The sequence below is a fragment of the Sitophilus oryzae genome, unplaced genomic scaffold, assembly GCF_002938485.1.
Source record: "Sitophilus oryzae breed Bouriz unplaced genomic scaffold, Soryzae_2.0 scaffold_1508_pilon_pilon, whole genome shotgun sequence".
In the NCBI taxonomy this organism is placed as follows: domain Eukaryota; kingdom Metazoa; phylum Arthropoda; class Insecta; order Coleoptera; family Curculionidae; genus Sitophilus; species Sitophilus oryzae.
In genome coordinates, this window is record NW_022146179.1 from 870,728 (window position 1) to 885,371 (window position 14,644).

A 14,644-nucleotide genomic window follows, 5' to 3' on the forward strand; every position below is an offset into this window, starting at 1 on the left:
ATTATATGTTAAGTAAGATATTCAATTTCCTTCCTGCAAGAGTTGATAACTGCCTAGAAATAGGATAAAAAATGTTTTAGAAAAATACTTGTGCCAAAATGCCATCTATACGCTGGATGAGTTTTTTGAATGGAATGTATGTAGATATTATGTATAATTTTGATATATGATGGTAACATTTATATTTAGTTTTCTTTCTTGCGTTTTTGATCTTTTTTTCTTATATTTTGTTTTTTCTTCTAGGTAGTTTCTTCTAGTTTCTAGAATATTATTATACATATATAGTGTTCAGTTACTATATACAGGGTAAGTTTTAAATAAGTGCAAATATTTTTAGAGGTAGTAAATTTCGACTCCAGAAAACGATTAAAGGGTAAAATTTAAAATTTGGAATTTTTTGAAAAAAAATTTGGAAATTTTTCTAGTTTTTAGTTAAAAAAACAATTTGTTTATAATATGGCAACATAGATAGTAGATTAAATTCACAAGAAAGAAAATCCAGAAAAGATCCAGTTCTCAAAATCTTAGTAAAAAATATTTTTTTGAGGAATTTTCAAAGTAAAATAACTCGGTTAACGGATATTTTGGATTTATTTGAAAAACGGTAAAAAGAAAATATATTTCTTTTATCGAGATCTACCAGTCCTGAAAATATTTGCACTTATTTAAGACTCACTATCACTATGTATAGGTATGGTATAACACTTAATATATTTTAGAATTTAGTTTTAGATATTTGTACTCGTATTTCTATATACAAATAATAAGAATATATTTACTTTTTTAGCATTAAAATATGTAGCCCTTATAATATTTTTTCCATTAAAATTTCATTCGAATCACTAAAAATACTTGAAAGAAAATTATAATAAATCGAAAGATTATTAAGACTTTAACACACTGTAGCTACGAAACAAAGCAGAATAGGACCTATGTTGATATGAAAAATAAATCTTATTTTTATGTGAGGAATCTCCACACGAGAGTTGGCACATGTTTTTTGCAACACCCTGTATATAGATTTGCTGCTAACTGTTAATACTTTTTTGTTTTGTTTTGCATTATGTGGCAATGTTTCCATGCCTATACCGGGTGCGTCTCAAAAGTGGCTTACCCCTATAACTTTTTTATTTTTTCAGATAAAAAATGAGATTTGGTATGTTAGTATATGACATAAATTAGGATTGATTGACATATTCAATTGTTTTCTGTCACTTCCTGTTTCACCAGAAATGACTACAACTTTTGATTTTTAAATGGCACCCACGGTTGTTTTTTACTTTATTCTATAAAAAATGACATTCTAAATAGAATGACGTATCATATGTCAACTTTTGACATATTCGCTCAAAAACAAATTGTATTTTAAGTTTCAATCTAGAGTGCCACGGCTGTGTTAAAAACACTAATTTTTAATCTAGGAGCCTTGGAAAAATATATTTGATCGTCTAATGTTTTTAGTGTCTTGTCCTGGCCGGTTAAAAGATGCCCAAATCGTATTTTTGATCATATCTCAATTTTTCCAAATGGAACAAGGGTGGCTCATTAGCATATTTGGAAAAAGCATTTTTTACGAACAATTTGATACCACACACTGGGTATTTTGAGTCAAATGGTCGTTATGAACCGCATGTTACAATTTCAAATAAACCATATGCGAAAATGTCAAAAGTTGACATGTGATATGTCATTCTATTCAGAGTGTTATTTTCTATCGAATCAAGTAAAAAAATACTGGGGCTGCCATTTAAAAATCAAAAGTTGTAGTCATTTCCGGTGAAACCGTAAGTGAGCGAAAACAATTGAATATGTCAATCAATCCCAATTTATGTCATATACTAACATACCAAATCTCGTTGTTTTATCTGAAAAAATAAAAAAAGTTATAGGAGTGAGCCACTTTTGAAACGCACCCGGTATAGGGCCTCTTTGTATTTTTGGGAAATAAAGATTACTTACTTTCTTACAGGGTGTTAAGTACATTTGAAGTACCTAGCGGTGAAAAGCTTCATATCTAATTGTGACTCAGGCAATTCTGTCCATTACAGGACGATTGGTTTTGAAAAAACACTGTAGTATCTAAATTAATTTTACTTTAGTTCTCCCACTGTCGGACTAGTTTTACTTCTTTTACGATTTGGTTTGCAAAAACACGTGTAAAATTAAGAAATTTGAAAATATCCGCGACCTACCTTCATAGAAAAACGAATCTAGCCATCGTCGCTGAAAAACACCGAGAAAAACAAGAGGATCGCGGCGCGCACGCACCATAGCATAAAATCAAACAAAAATCGACGCTACGTAGTCAGAGTTCGGAGATTTCGTGTCTCACTCTGGCTTGTACCGTATTCGCGAGCGGCGGCCCAACGGGGCCCCAAATTACGTAACTGTGGCGCTCCTCGACCCGATCTAACCCGCCAAGGTCGCCTGCTTTTCGGCTAGAGGCCAAAAAATCGCCTACACCGAAAAGAATATCATACAACAACCGCTAAAAAAATGCAACCAATAGGTATATTTTTTATTCATAAAATGAAAAACTACCTACAGGTACCTACACTCAGATGCAAAAAAACCGCAACAGAGAAATTTTTGGTCAAATTTAAAGTGTTATATTTTTGTTACTTTTAACCCTATTTGCATGATTTTTTTTAGCAAACTGTATGAACTTTAGTATTTGGCATATTATACAGGGTTAATCGAGGGGTTGTTTTATTACTCTAAGTTTAAAACACACTGTGTAGCAATTTCGTGTGTAAATTTTCCTAAAATTTTATTTTACGGTCGGAACCATGATTCCTGAGCATTTTGTTTTTTGATTTATTTCTATAAATGGCATTAGTTAATTTTTAAGCGCGAAATGAACTGATCACGATCAGTTTGCAATTTTATCAATTATAATTACTTTTTGATGCAATTTTTTAATATGATGAGATGGTTCTGGTGACTATTGTCGTACGTCATATTACGCTACGTTGGATTCTTCATACTAAATAAAAAAAAGTTAACGACTAACGATACAGTCCTGGGGGCACAATAGATCTTTAAGGTCGCAGTGATTAACTCCCCTTTTACTCATTCTCTCAACGATACGGTCCTGGATTTAATAAACATTAATAACGAAAACAGAACTAACGATATTAAAGAAAGCATCTGTAATACTCAAGTATACAAACAGAAAAAAAAATAAAATAAAAAATACAATAGTTTGGATTACTTCCCTTGGCTGCTATAACTGCCTGTATACTTTGTTCATACTGTCATTGAGACTGCATATATCATATTACGTTTTACTCTACCATTCTTCTTTAATGTTTAAGAACCAAGCGAAGTTCATTACTTAATGAAGCTGGTACCGCTTCGCGATCTCTAACCCTTCTGCTTCTGCCAAGTATTTCCCAAACATCGAACATGAGCAGTTCATAATAGTATATAGTTCGCAATAATCACCAAAGCCGCTTTGTCATATTGAAAAATCACTTCAAAAAGAAATGATAATAGAAAAATTTGCAAATTGTTGGTGGCTAGTTCATTTCGCTCTTAAAAATTAACCAAGGCATTTATTGACATGGATCCAAAAAACAAAATGCTCAGGAGATATGGTTCTGACCCTAAAATTATATTTTAGGAAAATTTACACGCGAGATTACTGCACAGGGTGTTTTAAAGTTAGGGTAAAAAAAACCTCGATTGACACTGTATAATATGCCAACTACTAAAGTTTATAAAAACTGAGTTTACGAGTTAAAGTTGATATAATTATATACAGCTTGTTAAGAAATTCATGAAAATTGGGCTAAAAATAACAAAAATATAACACAAATTTGACTAAAAATTTCTCCGATGCGTTTTTTTCCATCTGAGGTAGAATGAATGCCAAAATACACAAAAAACAACATAAGGTTGGGGTTCATATACCCCCCCCCCTTTTTTTGCTTATTTATGAAAAATAATAAATCGTCACAAATAATTTTAATTGTTGAATTAAATTAAAATTGGAAATCTAGATTTGTTTGATCTTTATAAGACAAAAATACTCTCTTTTTTCTGTGTACCTAACTAAGAGCCGGCTAAGCTAAATTCTCTAACGAATTTACGAAAAATTATTTGGCAACATTGCTTTATTTACTGCGAACTTGCGTTATTTCGGCATATAATATGTGTATACAGGCATTTGTAAACATGAAAAATTTGTTTGTATATAATCAGTAAAAAAAAGTATGCATGTTTTATGCACAAATCAAATACAAAAAAGTGTAATTGATTTATGCGAATAATCTGTTGTTTCTAAAATATTAGTGGGATTTTAATAACACTTAAAAGAACATAGAAAAAAATGATACCTATATCCTTGTTTATATTTATATTAATGAAAGTAAGATATTGGAATTTCTGAATAAGCAAACATTTTTCTGAAGAGTCAAAATCAGTCGATAAATTTTTGAAAAATTCTGTCTTAAAAATCTGATATTTTTTATTTTAATTTCAAAAATATTGGCAACTCTGTATCTTCACTAATTAAAAAATATTCCACGCTCGCCAGCAATGAATAAGAAGACGGGAACTTACCGTACCAAACGTATGAAGTACAAATTGATAACAAAAAAAATAAATATATAAACACAATTTACCTCCTTAAGTAGTGATATTTTTCACTGTGAATCATCGTCAGTCACAAAATCGTCACAAACTGCGTCTTAACGCTATAAACACAGCCGGTACGCAGCCGCGCGTACCCCCTCCACATCAAAGGGGGCTATAACAACCCCACAAATACACCCCATCCGTATTAAAAATTGCACAATTTCACGAAAAATCACACAAAAATCTGCGTTTTTTCGAACGTATTACTAGTATTTGGGAACAAAGGTGGCCATTTAGGGAACTCGTGCGGAGCCCCACGCAGGCTTGTCGAAAAAGACGCCGGGTCATAACACAAAACAAAACGAATTAATAGATTATGGGTAAATACCAGGGGCAGGTGGCCGAAGTAAGGGGGGAGGTAAACCTCACCGAATGCGCAATATCCCCCTCCACGGACGGGTCACGTAAACGCGAACCAACGTTGCCAAGCATGAAAAGAGAATAGCTAAATTTAAAGAATTTTAATTTTTTCTTTATAAACAATTTTTTTGTAGATAAAGAAGCTGCTTTTGAAAGGGGTTTAATATTAAAATAAAATGTTAAACTTCTAAGCATGTATGTATGCAAAAGAAATAGATATTTCATCTACTAATTGACCAACGGATGTGTAAGAGTGGAAAGAATGCGGACAAAAAATCGATTTTGCCCAGTTTAACTTTAAAAAAGCATAATTACTCCACACGACATATATTTAAATTTAATATAATTATAGTTCATGTCTAACATGCATAATTAAACATACGATCGAAAAAAAAACGACGTCAAAGACGGCTGGGGAATGGCAATCGATAATAATTTTGGAGAGGTCAAGCCCTAGACGTCATTTACTTAACCCGTCCAATTTTTATTTTTTAATAGCGCTTACTATCAGTCTACCAGTTGGCCTTAAGAAGTTTGTAATATATTTCTATATTGAGTAAAAATGATTTTTAAATGGTGTAGTTTAAAATTTGAGAAAAAAATAATTTTTTAGAAATAGATTTGTGTCTGGAAACGTTCTATCCTTTTTTTAATCTTTCTATAATCAGTGTTAATTTTTGACAATTGGCAAGCTTTATGTCAATTTCTAGTAAATGAGTAGAGAAAATATTATGTATGAAATCTAGAGAGATGTATGAATCAGGGACGGCGCGGCGGCGTCAGCAACTGAGGCTTTTTAAGCCCCGTTTTCAGAACCTCGTATTGTTGAGCGACACGTCAAAAAAACCAATAGGCGTTTACGAAAATTGCAACGGTAGGTACCGGGTAACTTTTTTACGTTCGAAATTGATAACGGTATTTTTGTTCCTTGTTCTAATTTTATCACACATTTACCGGTGCATGTATTCGGTTTATAGATTATGGATCGGGGTAAGGTCTCGGTAAATGACCGTTATGAGAGAAAACCGAACCTATAAGAGTTTAAAACGCGTTTAAAAATCAGAGATCAGAAACCTATTATTGAAAATCGCCATGGACATGGATGTATTTGAAATTGAGCAGGGAAATGCTCTGTATGTGGTCTTGAGGGAGATTTGACTGAAATTCAAAATCATTTTGAAGAACATATCAGCAGAGATTTAACTGGAGAATTGGATGAAGAATCTACTTCATTCATCTTTTCATTCATCTTATAGGCTTAGAGGTTGTGGCACAAAATCTTGTTATTATTATATTAATTGTATGTTATTATTATATTAATTAGTATAATAAATTTAATCTTAAGATATTAACCAGTTCGTTTTAAAAATATTCTACCAGATTCATATTTGACATAAAACATATGTTTACCGCTGGGTAACGGTAAATACCGAAGGTATAATTTTCGTAAACGCCTAATGAGATTTGCACAAAATTCAAAATTGACAGCTGTTTGAATTTTTTGAACAAATCTCATTGGTTCATTTGACGTTCACCAACTACGACAAACGAAGTTCTGAGAACGGGCCTTTAGCGTCCGTGACGTCTAGAAATCATAGGCGTAGGTAGCTACCATTGGACAGGGTGTGGCACTTGCCTCATATGAAGAAAGTATGTATGTATATTGAGTTGAGCCAACGCTTCAATACTGTATAACTTCATATTGCCAAAAAAAATCTGCAATATTTCTTATACCGTAAAGCTTCATTCGGAACCTCGCACTTAGTGGAATAAAATTAGTGGTTTCAATTATACTTTATGCTTTTTAGTTTACGATCAGGGGCGGATACAGAAATTTATTTTAGGAGGGCCCGGGATTTATTTTAGGAGGGGGCCCAAATAAAAAGTAATGCAGAACATGTTTTTAGAGCGCCATTTTTAACCCAAGAGCCTAATATTTAACCCAATCTATAGATTTTAGGGGGGTCTTGGCCCCAAAATCAATAGAATATCCTATCAACAACTTGCGGTATTCAATTGTATCCATAGAGAATGTCTAATATTTACCTTATAAAACAATAAACTATTGATTTCTAACCACAATTTCTCTTGACCGATGATAATCAAAGATCAAAATGACATTCTTCGCAAATTTTTAAGTCTAATCCTTTGAATAAAAGTCTAATCACTGGAAAAGTCAAAAGTCTCTTAACTTTTTCTACTAATTGAAAAAGACTACCACTAATTTTGAGGTTCTGAAAATGCTTATATTGAAATTAAAGCTTCATTCAGAACCTCGCAATTAGTGGAATAAATTAGTGGTGTCAATTAGCGTAGAAGTTTGTTCCTTTTATTTCAATGTAAGCATACAGAACGTCAAAATTAGTGATAGTCATTTTCAGTTAGTAGAAAAAGTTAACATACTTTTGACTTTTCCACTAATTATACTTCACGATTGACGAAGAATGTCTTTTTGGCCTCTGATTATCATCCGTCAAGAGAAATTGTGGTTAAAAATCAAAAGTTGATAGTTTTATAAGCTAAATATTAGGCTTTCTCCATGGATACAACTGACTATCGTAAGCTTTTGCTAGGATATGTTATTAATTTTAATTGTGTTTTTTAAACATTGTGAATGATCGTAAAAAGTAAAAAGTGTAATTGAAACCATTAATTTATTCCACTAATTGCGACGTTCTGAATCTTAAAGGAACAAACCAGTGGCGTATCGTATAGGGAACTAGGGAGAGGGGCAAACGCCCCCTCCGCCCCTAGGCGCACAGCGCCTCTGGCGCCCTTTGGAAAAAAAATAGAAAAACTAAATTTAACGCAAAAACAAACGGTGCCCTACCGTGCCCTTAGCTCTTCAAGATAAAAAAAATGACGTATATATTTCTCACATTTTATTTTTGTTTTTTTAATGTTTACTTATATTTAATAATTTAAATCTTAATGAAGTAGGCGTATACGTACGAAAGTTTTCATATGGGACTTGGAACTACGCTACCCCTAGACCATTAATTGTCTACAAATAAAAATACAATGGCTAGACATCACGTTGCGCCGTGCCGGCGCCGCCAAAGAAGAAGACACGATGGAAATAAATTCGGGGAATCACCGACCGAAATATAATCGATTATAATGATGAAGTGCTGAATAAAATTAATATATTGTCCAATCACTTGCAAAAGGTTAATATCAACTTATGTACAGCTGCTCATATAATTACTGCGGTAACTAAAGATCTCAAATCATTAAGAAGTGAAAAATATTTTGAAAATTTTAAAAAACAGGCTACTATTTTGGCAAATAAATGCAATACGTCAACATCATTTTCCACAAAAAGACAAAGAAGAATAAAAAAAAATTATGATGAAATCCAGAATGATTACCTACATCAAAATTCTGAAGATAATTTCAAGATAACAGTGTTTTATAGTACTTTAGACATTTTAACCGGTACTCTAGAGAATCGGTTTGAAGACTTCCTTAATATATGCCAAAAATTTAATTGTTTATTGGATATGGACATCAATGATGACAATTTAAAATGTCTTATGAATCTACAGATATTGTAACAAGCGGATGTTAAACCTTCTTTAGTTGACGAATATAAACATTTTTGCAGTTTATTAGAAGAAATTAATGCTGATGACAACAAACTTGCACCTGACTGACCTGACGAATATTTATCATTTTTAATTTTCAATGATCTAGAGTCTTCATATCCATCTTTATATGCATTACTGAGGATTTTTTACACTATAGCCGATAGCCACCAACAGTGCTGGTGCAGAACGATCTTTCAGTAGGTTAGGAAGAATTAATAATTACCAGAGGTGCACCAGCACACAAGATAGAACCAATTATTTATCACTTCTTAGTATTGAAGCAGACACAGCCCAGGATCTAAATATAGACGAAATAATTGATTCTTTTATATCGGTTAGAACAAGACGCTTGCATCTTTGAAATAACTGTTTTGTATACTAACTTTTTTAATATAAACAAATTTATAATTAAAAAAAATAAAAGTTTTCATGTAGTCTTTTAAAAAAAAAGTTTGTAATTTATTTGATCCTTTATTGATCATTGCGTCCCTTAAGGTCTTCGCCCCTCCGCCCTTTTATCCACGACACGCTACTGGAACAAACTTCTACGCTAATTAAAGCCACTAATTTAATCCGGGCAAACTGATTGGTGGAGTTTCGAATTTCCCGCGCGATTTGTTGCCATGCGCGTAACGATTCCCTATTGGCCAGTGCTATAAATTACTAGCGCCGATTTTATGCTCCTCCCTAGTAATAGCCAAAATATCGGCAAGTATTGAAATATCCAGTGACGGTATTGTTGCATTTTATACCTTTAACTATAGTGTGCGTTGTGCAGTTTATAACTAGTACACGCTTTCTAACAATTATTGCTATATTTAACAAATCACTAGACGAATTGTAGATAAAGTTCAACTAATGTTTATTGAAAAATACATAAATGCCTGAGTTAGCTACTTTTATGAAACACGATTACCTATTTTATGAACGAAATTAGCCGTGTTTTTGGAGAACTGCGTTGCCCCTACCGTTGCGACATTTTCCTAAAAATGATACATCCGACAACGCTGTAAAAACTGTGGATGACTAGACGTGAAACTTGGGATGTTTCCCTCCTCATTCCCTACGCCGGCTAGGGTTGGAGAACTGGAGGAATAGATCGATACAGCGATAAACTCATGTGGCGCCATCAAGCGGTCTAGGTCATCGGGTCTAGGTCAGAGACAGCCCCGCACGCAAGATCAAAGAACGTGCAATAGAGAAACGGCCATGAAAAGTTAAAAGATTATTGGAAAATGTTACATATTATGTTAGGAAAATGTTACAACATTATGTTCACCATGATTCCCTAGTTTTAGTTCAAAGCATTTTTAGAGCCCAAATAATCAGTTCAGTTTTAATAAGCTACACCACTGCTTATTAAATCAAAGGCCCTAGTATAAATAACAATATAATTGGAACCCTCTCAACTACCTTTCAAAGTAAAAATACCGTACCTATGATCGAAAAAAAAAACGGCGTCCAGTTGGCTGGGAAATGACGATCGATGACATTTCCCATATACCTACATTTACAATTTACATATAAAATGACCGCGATCTTCATTTCATAGCCATCGCTGACGCCGGTTTTTTTTCGATCATATGGTATATGCACGTATATGTATACCCATGTATACCTACAGATAATTGAATATTTGTATTTTTGTATAATTGAATATGTGTATTTTTTAGTAAAATGCATTCGAATTTAAGACCTACTAATTAGTCATGCATTTATTATGTTTATTTGCATTATGTTTTAAATATTTCAAAACATTTGAATAAAAAGATTTTCAAAACAAAACGCAAAAGGGTGAGTCAGTGGATTTTTCTATGGTTCAATACTTTTCCAAATATTGAATGGTTGAATAAAACTATAAATACTATAGACACTATCCAATCTAATCCATAGATCTAAAAATACCTAGTAAAACATCCAAAATATGATATATATATATATATATATATATATATATATATATATATATATATATATATATATATACATATATATTATATAGACAATGTCCTAGTAACTTTTTGAATGGGGCAATTAATAATAATAACGAGTCAAAATTTGTACATTTATCCCCCGAATACAGCTAGGTACAGTAAAGACAAACTATAAGAGCATTAAATAATTAAAACATCTAAAAATGTCGTTTATTTTGAACTTACTCAACTTCGTGAAACCAAAACGAATATATTTCGATTACAACCCTGACGTTGAATAAACCTTTCAAGATCAAGGTCATGTGGCAACGCCCATGGCCTGCCCTACGCCCCCACATCTAGTACCTGCGCCCTGCGCCTTGAATCTGAGTTACGCTCAATAAAAAGATTTAATTATTTTCACTGTGGAGGGTAACTGTACCTAATTTTTTACCCCGTAGAGGCCGTAGACGTATGGATTAGTAATAACCACCTAACTGAACAATAATCACATAAAAACTACTTTGTTTACTGTATTATAAGAAAAAGTAGAAAGAGTAATAATGCTTAAATTGCTATTTTATTCAAACAAAACAAGGCTACATAACCTCAATAAATAAACGTCGCAGATGGATCTCCAGAAATCGATAGAAAAACGACTTACCTCGGTCAAATTTCTTGCCCTCAGGATCGATATCTTTCACGTTGAATATATCTTCAAATAAGACGCCTGCCATTGTGTAAAATTAGAGAAAAGGAACCTAAAATACGAAGCACTTATATAAACTACAACCGGCACGAAGAATTAAAAAATTATTTGTATTTGACACTTTGACATATCACATTTGCGCAAGGGCAAGACGCAATTGACGTTTTTCTGACGTCACTAATTTTCCATACTTAGTTCATATTGATTTCTTCTTCTTTTAAAAGATTAAGGTAGGTATCCACGATGAAAATTTATCACGAAATTTTTGTGTCATGAGTCAAAAATTTCAGGTTTCACAATGGAAACACACTTGAAATGCATGAAATATTGTTAAAACTCTCATGACACAATATTTCATGATATATTTGTTTCATGAACAAGTTTCAACGTGTATACATGATATGCGTCGTGTTTCATTTGAAATATTTGTGTCACTTGCTGCACGTGAGTTATGGTGATGTACTTGAAATAAAATTTGGTTGGCGCGGCGGTGTATTTACAATTTTTCGGGTCTGATTATTATTTTTATTATTTTATTGTGAAAAATGGGTGAAGTTGTAAATGAGAAAAAAAGAAAAGCGTGTAGTGTTAACTGGTCTCGACAAATGACATTCAAATTAATTGAATTATACGAATCCCACTCGAATTTATGGGATTGCTCATTGGAGCAGTATAAAAACCGAAATGCTCGAAAAAACTCCATTGATACTATTTCAGAAGTTATGGGAATATCTGCTCAAGAGGTTAACGATAAAATTCATAGCCTTCGATGTCAATTTCAAAGCATAACTAGAAAATGGAAAAAAACAAAAAGCGGCCAAGCTGCAGGCGATAATTTTGTTGTGAAATGGGAGTTTTATCAGGCATTAAAATTCATAGACTTACCAACAAATGGTATGAATGAAAACGCAATTGATTCATTGGTAAGTATGTTTTTATTTATTATGTATAAAGTGTTTCAAATAATAGAGAAAGTCATACTAATGTACCGGGTGATCTTTTATATTATTTTCTGTCAATAAAAAACATTGAAGTCTATATATATTCATATTGCCACGGAACTTCACCTTCCTCTTGAAAATATTTCGTTAATTCTTTTTGTACTTCCTTGGTATAAAGATTTCCTCGAAGATTTCGATTCAGTTGCAGTGGCAGTAAGGCTTTAGTTTCTTGTCGCCATTCACCTGGTTGTATAGTCCCATTTTCGTGATTTTCAATATCAAATGTGCCATTAGGGGCGTAAAGGTTCTGAGAACGGGTCATTAAAAAATTATGTAAAACGCATATTGCCGACACTATAATGGAGACTTTTTCTGGTTCTAATTCAATTGGCTTTCGTAAAACACGAAACCTAGCTGAAGCAATTCCAAAACAATTTTCAATTATTCGTCTAGCACGAGACAGTCTGTAATTAAACACTCTTTGTCCACCATGCAAGTTTCTAAACGCGTAAGGTTTCATAATATATGGTTTCATGGCAAAAGCATCATCTGCTACAATAACAAAGGGAATGGCCTTATTCCGTCCTGGGAGTGGTCTAGGTTTTGGAATATTTAAACTATTATTTTCAAGTTTTGTTGCCAAAGAGCACGTGTTAAAAACTCCTCCATCGGAAATTCGGCCCATACTTCCTACGTTTATGTATAAAAATTTGTAATTTGCGTCAGCCAGTGCCATCAGAACAATGCTATGCGTGCCTTTGTAATTATAAAAGAGACTTCCACTGTGTTTAGGTGCTTTAATGGCGACGTGTTTGCCGTCCAGTGCACCTATGCACTGTGGGAAATTCCATTTTTCTTCAAACTGTCGTGCAATTTGTAGCCACTCTTGCTCAGAGCTTGGAACCTAGAAAAATAAATTAATATTAACATTAGCTAATATTAAGAGTATTATTATTTTATGACTATTTTTGTTTTTAGATTAATGAACCCGAAGCTGTAACCGAAAATTCAGAAAGTCGACACTCCCTTATAGCTGATGCAGATCTAGACAACGCTTCAGCTTCAAACATATCAGAAAATACATCGCTGTCAATGTCCGGTGATGAAACACCAAGTTCATCCAAAAAACAAACATTAAAGAAAAAGAGAGAGCAAGAGCAACAAGCTGTACTTGACCGCTGCCTTGGCGTTATGTCACACTCAGCCGACTCTTTTGAAATATTTGGGGATTATGTGGCAGACGAACTGCGAAGTATGAGTTCAAAAGCTGCAGACCTGGAGTCAAGGGCCAAGCGAGAAATACAGCGAATTGTCTTAAAAATGAACGATGATTACGACCTTAGATTACAGACAAATACAAATACGTCATTAGAGCAGAACATGAACAAAGAAAACATTATTTATGAGTCCCAATCGCAGAACCAAATTATTCATGTTGAGCCAGAACTTGCAAGATCTGATAACGAGCTTCAACAATATTACGAAAGCTTATCGCCTACTTACTTCAAAATGTAGAATAATACTTTAATAAAAATGTCTTATGCACTTACTTGTAGATATTCTTCTTTTAAAACATTGTAAATAGCAGAACACACTTCTGGTATAATTCGCGAAATAGTACATACAGGTATGCGAAACAAATACATTAAGGAATGGTAGCTGTCTCCTAAAAAATGTCTGATTCTTGAAACTGAAAATTAATGTTTTAATGTACATAGTACTTACCGGTAGCCAAAAATCGAAGAGTAATGGCTAGCCGCTCAGCTGCTGGAATTGAATTTCGCATATGTGTGTTTTGTTTCTCTATTACAAATTTTATTTTGTCCAGCAAATAACGAAAATCAGCGGCAGACATTCGAAGAAAGTTCTTGTAACATACCTCATCTTCCTGTTCTAGTTCTTTTAATAATATTTCCATTATATTCATGTTCTCTCTTCTTTTAATCCAATCTCTCACCCAATATCTATGAGACCTTTTCTTTTCTGTACAACGAGACTTAACAGCAAGGTAATAATAACAAGCTGCTGCCTTTCTTCTATCTTTTTTTGTTGGCATTGTTGAAATAAAAACACCTCACAACATAAATTTTCGTCTTCTCCAACTTGTGGCCATCACTTCTATTATTATAAACTGTATCATGCACAAAAACTAAATCACTGTGGAAATAGCAGTTTCACTTTACGTCGTGTCTCATGAACCAAAAATTTCAAACAATCGCGAGTGATGAAATTTTTACCTCCATGTGAAAACACACCACGAAACAAATGTTTCATGAAATAAAAATTTCATGACATTTTAACTTCATTGTGGACACCAAAGACATCTAAATATTTATTTAGATGTCTTTGGTGGACACCTACCTTTAAGGTTGAGTAGTGGAGTAGTGGTAGTAGAACGTAGTATATAGTTTGGTTAGAGGGTTAGATGTTAGAAAGGATGTTAGATTATTCCAGGACTATCCGGCCGGCTATTGTGCGCGTCGTGCGCGT

The 14,644-nt window shown here is 33.2% G+C and overlaps 3 protein-coding genes across 6 annotated transcripts in view; 1 reads left to right on the forward strand and 2 right to left on the reverse strand.

The window, feature by feature from the left end:
- LOC115878352 (DNA-directed RNA polymerases I, II, and III subunit RPABC3) overlaps nucleotides 1–14,552 on the reverse strand; it is a 75,798-nt gene extending 61,246 nt beyond the window's left edge. The window contains exons 1-2 of one of the 4 annotated variants that reach the window (XM_030894821.1): nucleotides 14,516–14,552; nucleotides 11,169–11,265 (exon numbers count right to left, since the gene is read on the reverse strand). In XM_030894821.1, the coding sequence (XP_030750681.1) occupies nucleotides 11,169–11,241 (73 nt within the window). In that variant the 5' untranslated portion in view covers nucleotides 11,242–11,265; nucleotides 14,516–14,552. Of the gene's footprint in view, nucleotides 1–1,959; nucleotides 1,983–11,168; nucleotides 11,328–11,404; nucleotides 11,425–14,515 lie in introns of those variants that run through there. The other 3 variants (XM_030894822.1, XM_030894820.1, XM_030894823.1) reach the window with 3 other exon arrangements.
- LOC115878349 lies at nucleotides 11,456–13,696 on the forward strand. The gene is made up of 2 exons (XM_030894816.1): nucleotides 11,456–12,136; nucleotides 13,133–13,696. The coding sequence occupies exons 1-2, from the start codon at nucleotides 11,759–11,761 to the stop codon at nucleotides 13,667–13,669; spliced, it is 915 nt and encodes a 304-aa protein (XP_030750676.1). The 5' UTR covers nucleotides 11,456–11,758; the 3' UTR covers nucleotides 13,670–13,696.
- On the reverse strand, nucleotides 12,130–14,485 carry LOC115878348 (putative nuclease HARBI1). Its single transcript, XM_030894815.1, has 3 exons — nucleotides 13,880–14,485; nucleotides 13,705–13,820; nucleotides 12,130–13,058 (listed from the first exon to the last, which is right to left on the reverse strand). Exons 1-3 carry the CDS (start codon nucleotides 14,208–14,210, stop codon nucleotides 12,249–12,251), a joined length of 1,257 nt encoding a protein of 418 aa, XP_030750675.1. The 5' UTR covers nucleotides 14,211–14,485; the 3' UTR covers nucleotides 12,130–12,248.
- Nucleotides 14,553–14,644: the final 92 nt, after the last annotated feature.

Coding starts and splice junctions, on each gene's coding strand:
- LOC115878349 (XM_030894816.1), top strand. CDS start 11,759: ATGGGTGAAGTTGTAAATGAGAAAAAAAGAAAAGCGTGTAGTGTTAAC. Junction 12,137..13,132: donor AAAACGCAATTGATTCATTG/GTAAGTATGTTT, acceptor TTTTGTTTTTAG/ATTAATGAACCCGAAGCTGT.
- LOC115878348 (XM_030894815.1), bottom strand. CDS start 14,210: ATGCCAACAAAAAAAGATAGAAGAAAGGCAGCAGCTTGTTATTATTAC. Junction 13,821..13,879: donor TCTTCGATTTTTGGCTACCG/GTAAGTACTATG, acceptor GACATTTTTTAG/GAGACAGCTACCATTCCTTA. Junction 13,059..13,704: donor TAAAAGAAGAATATCTACAA/GTAAGTGCATAA, acceptor TTATTTTTCTAG/GTTCCAAGCTCTGAGCAAGA.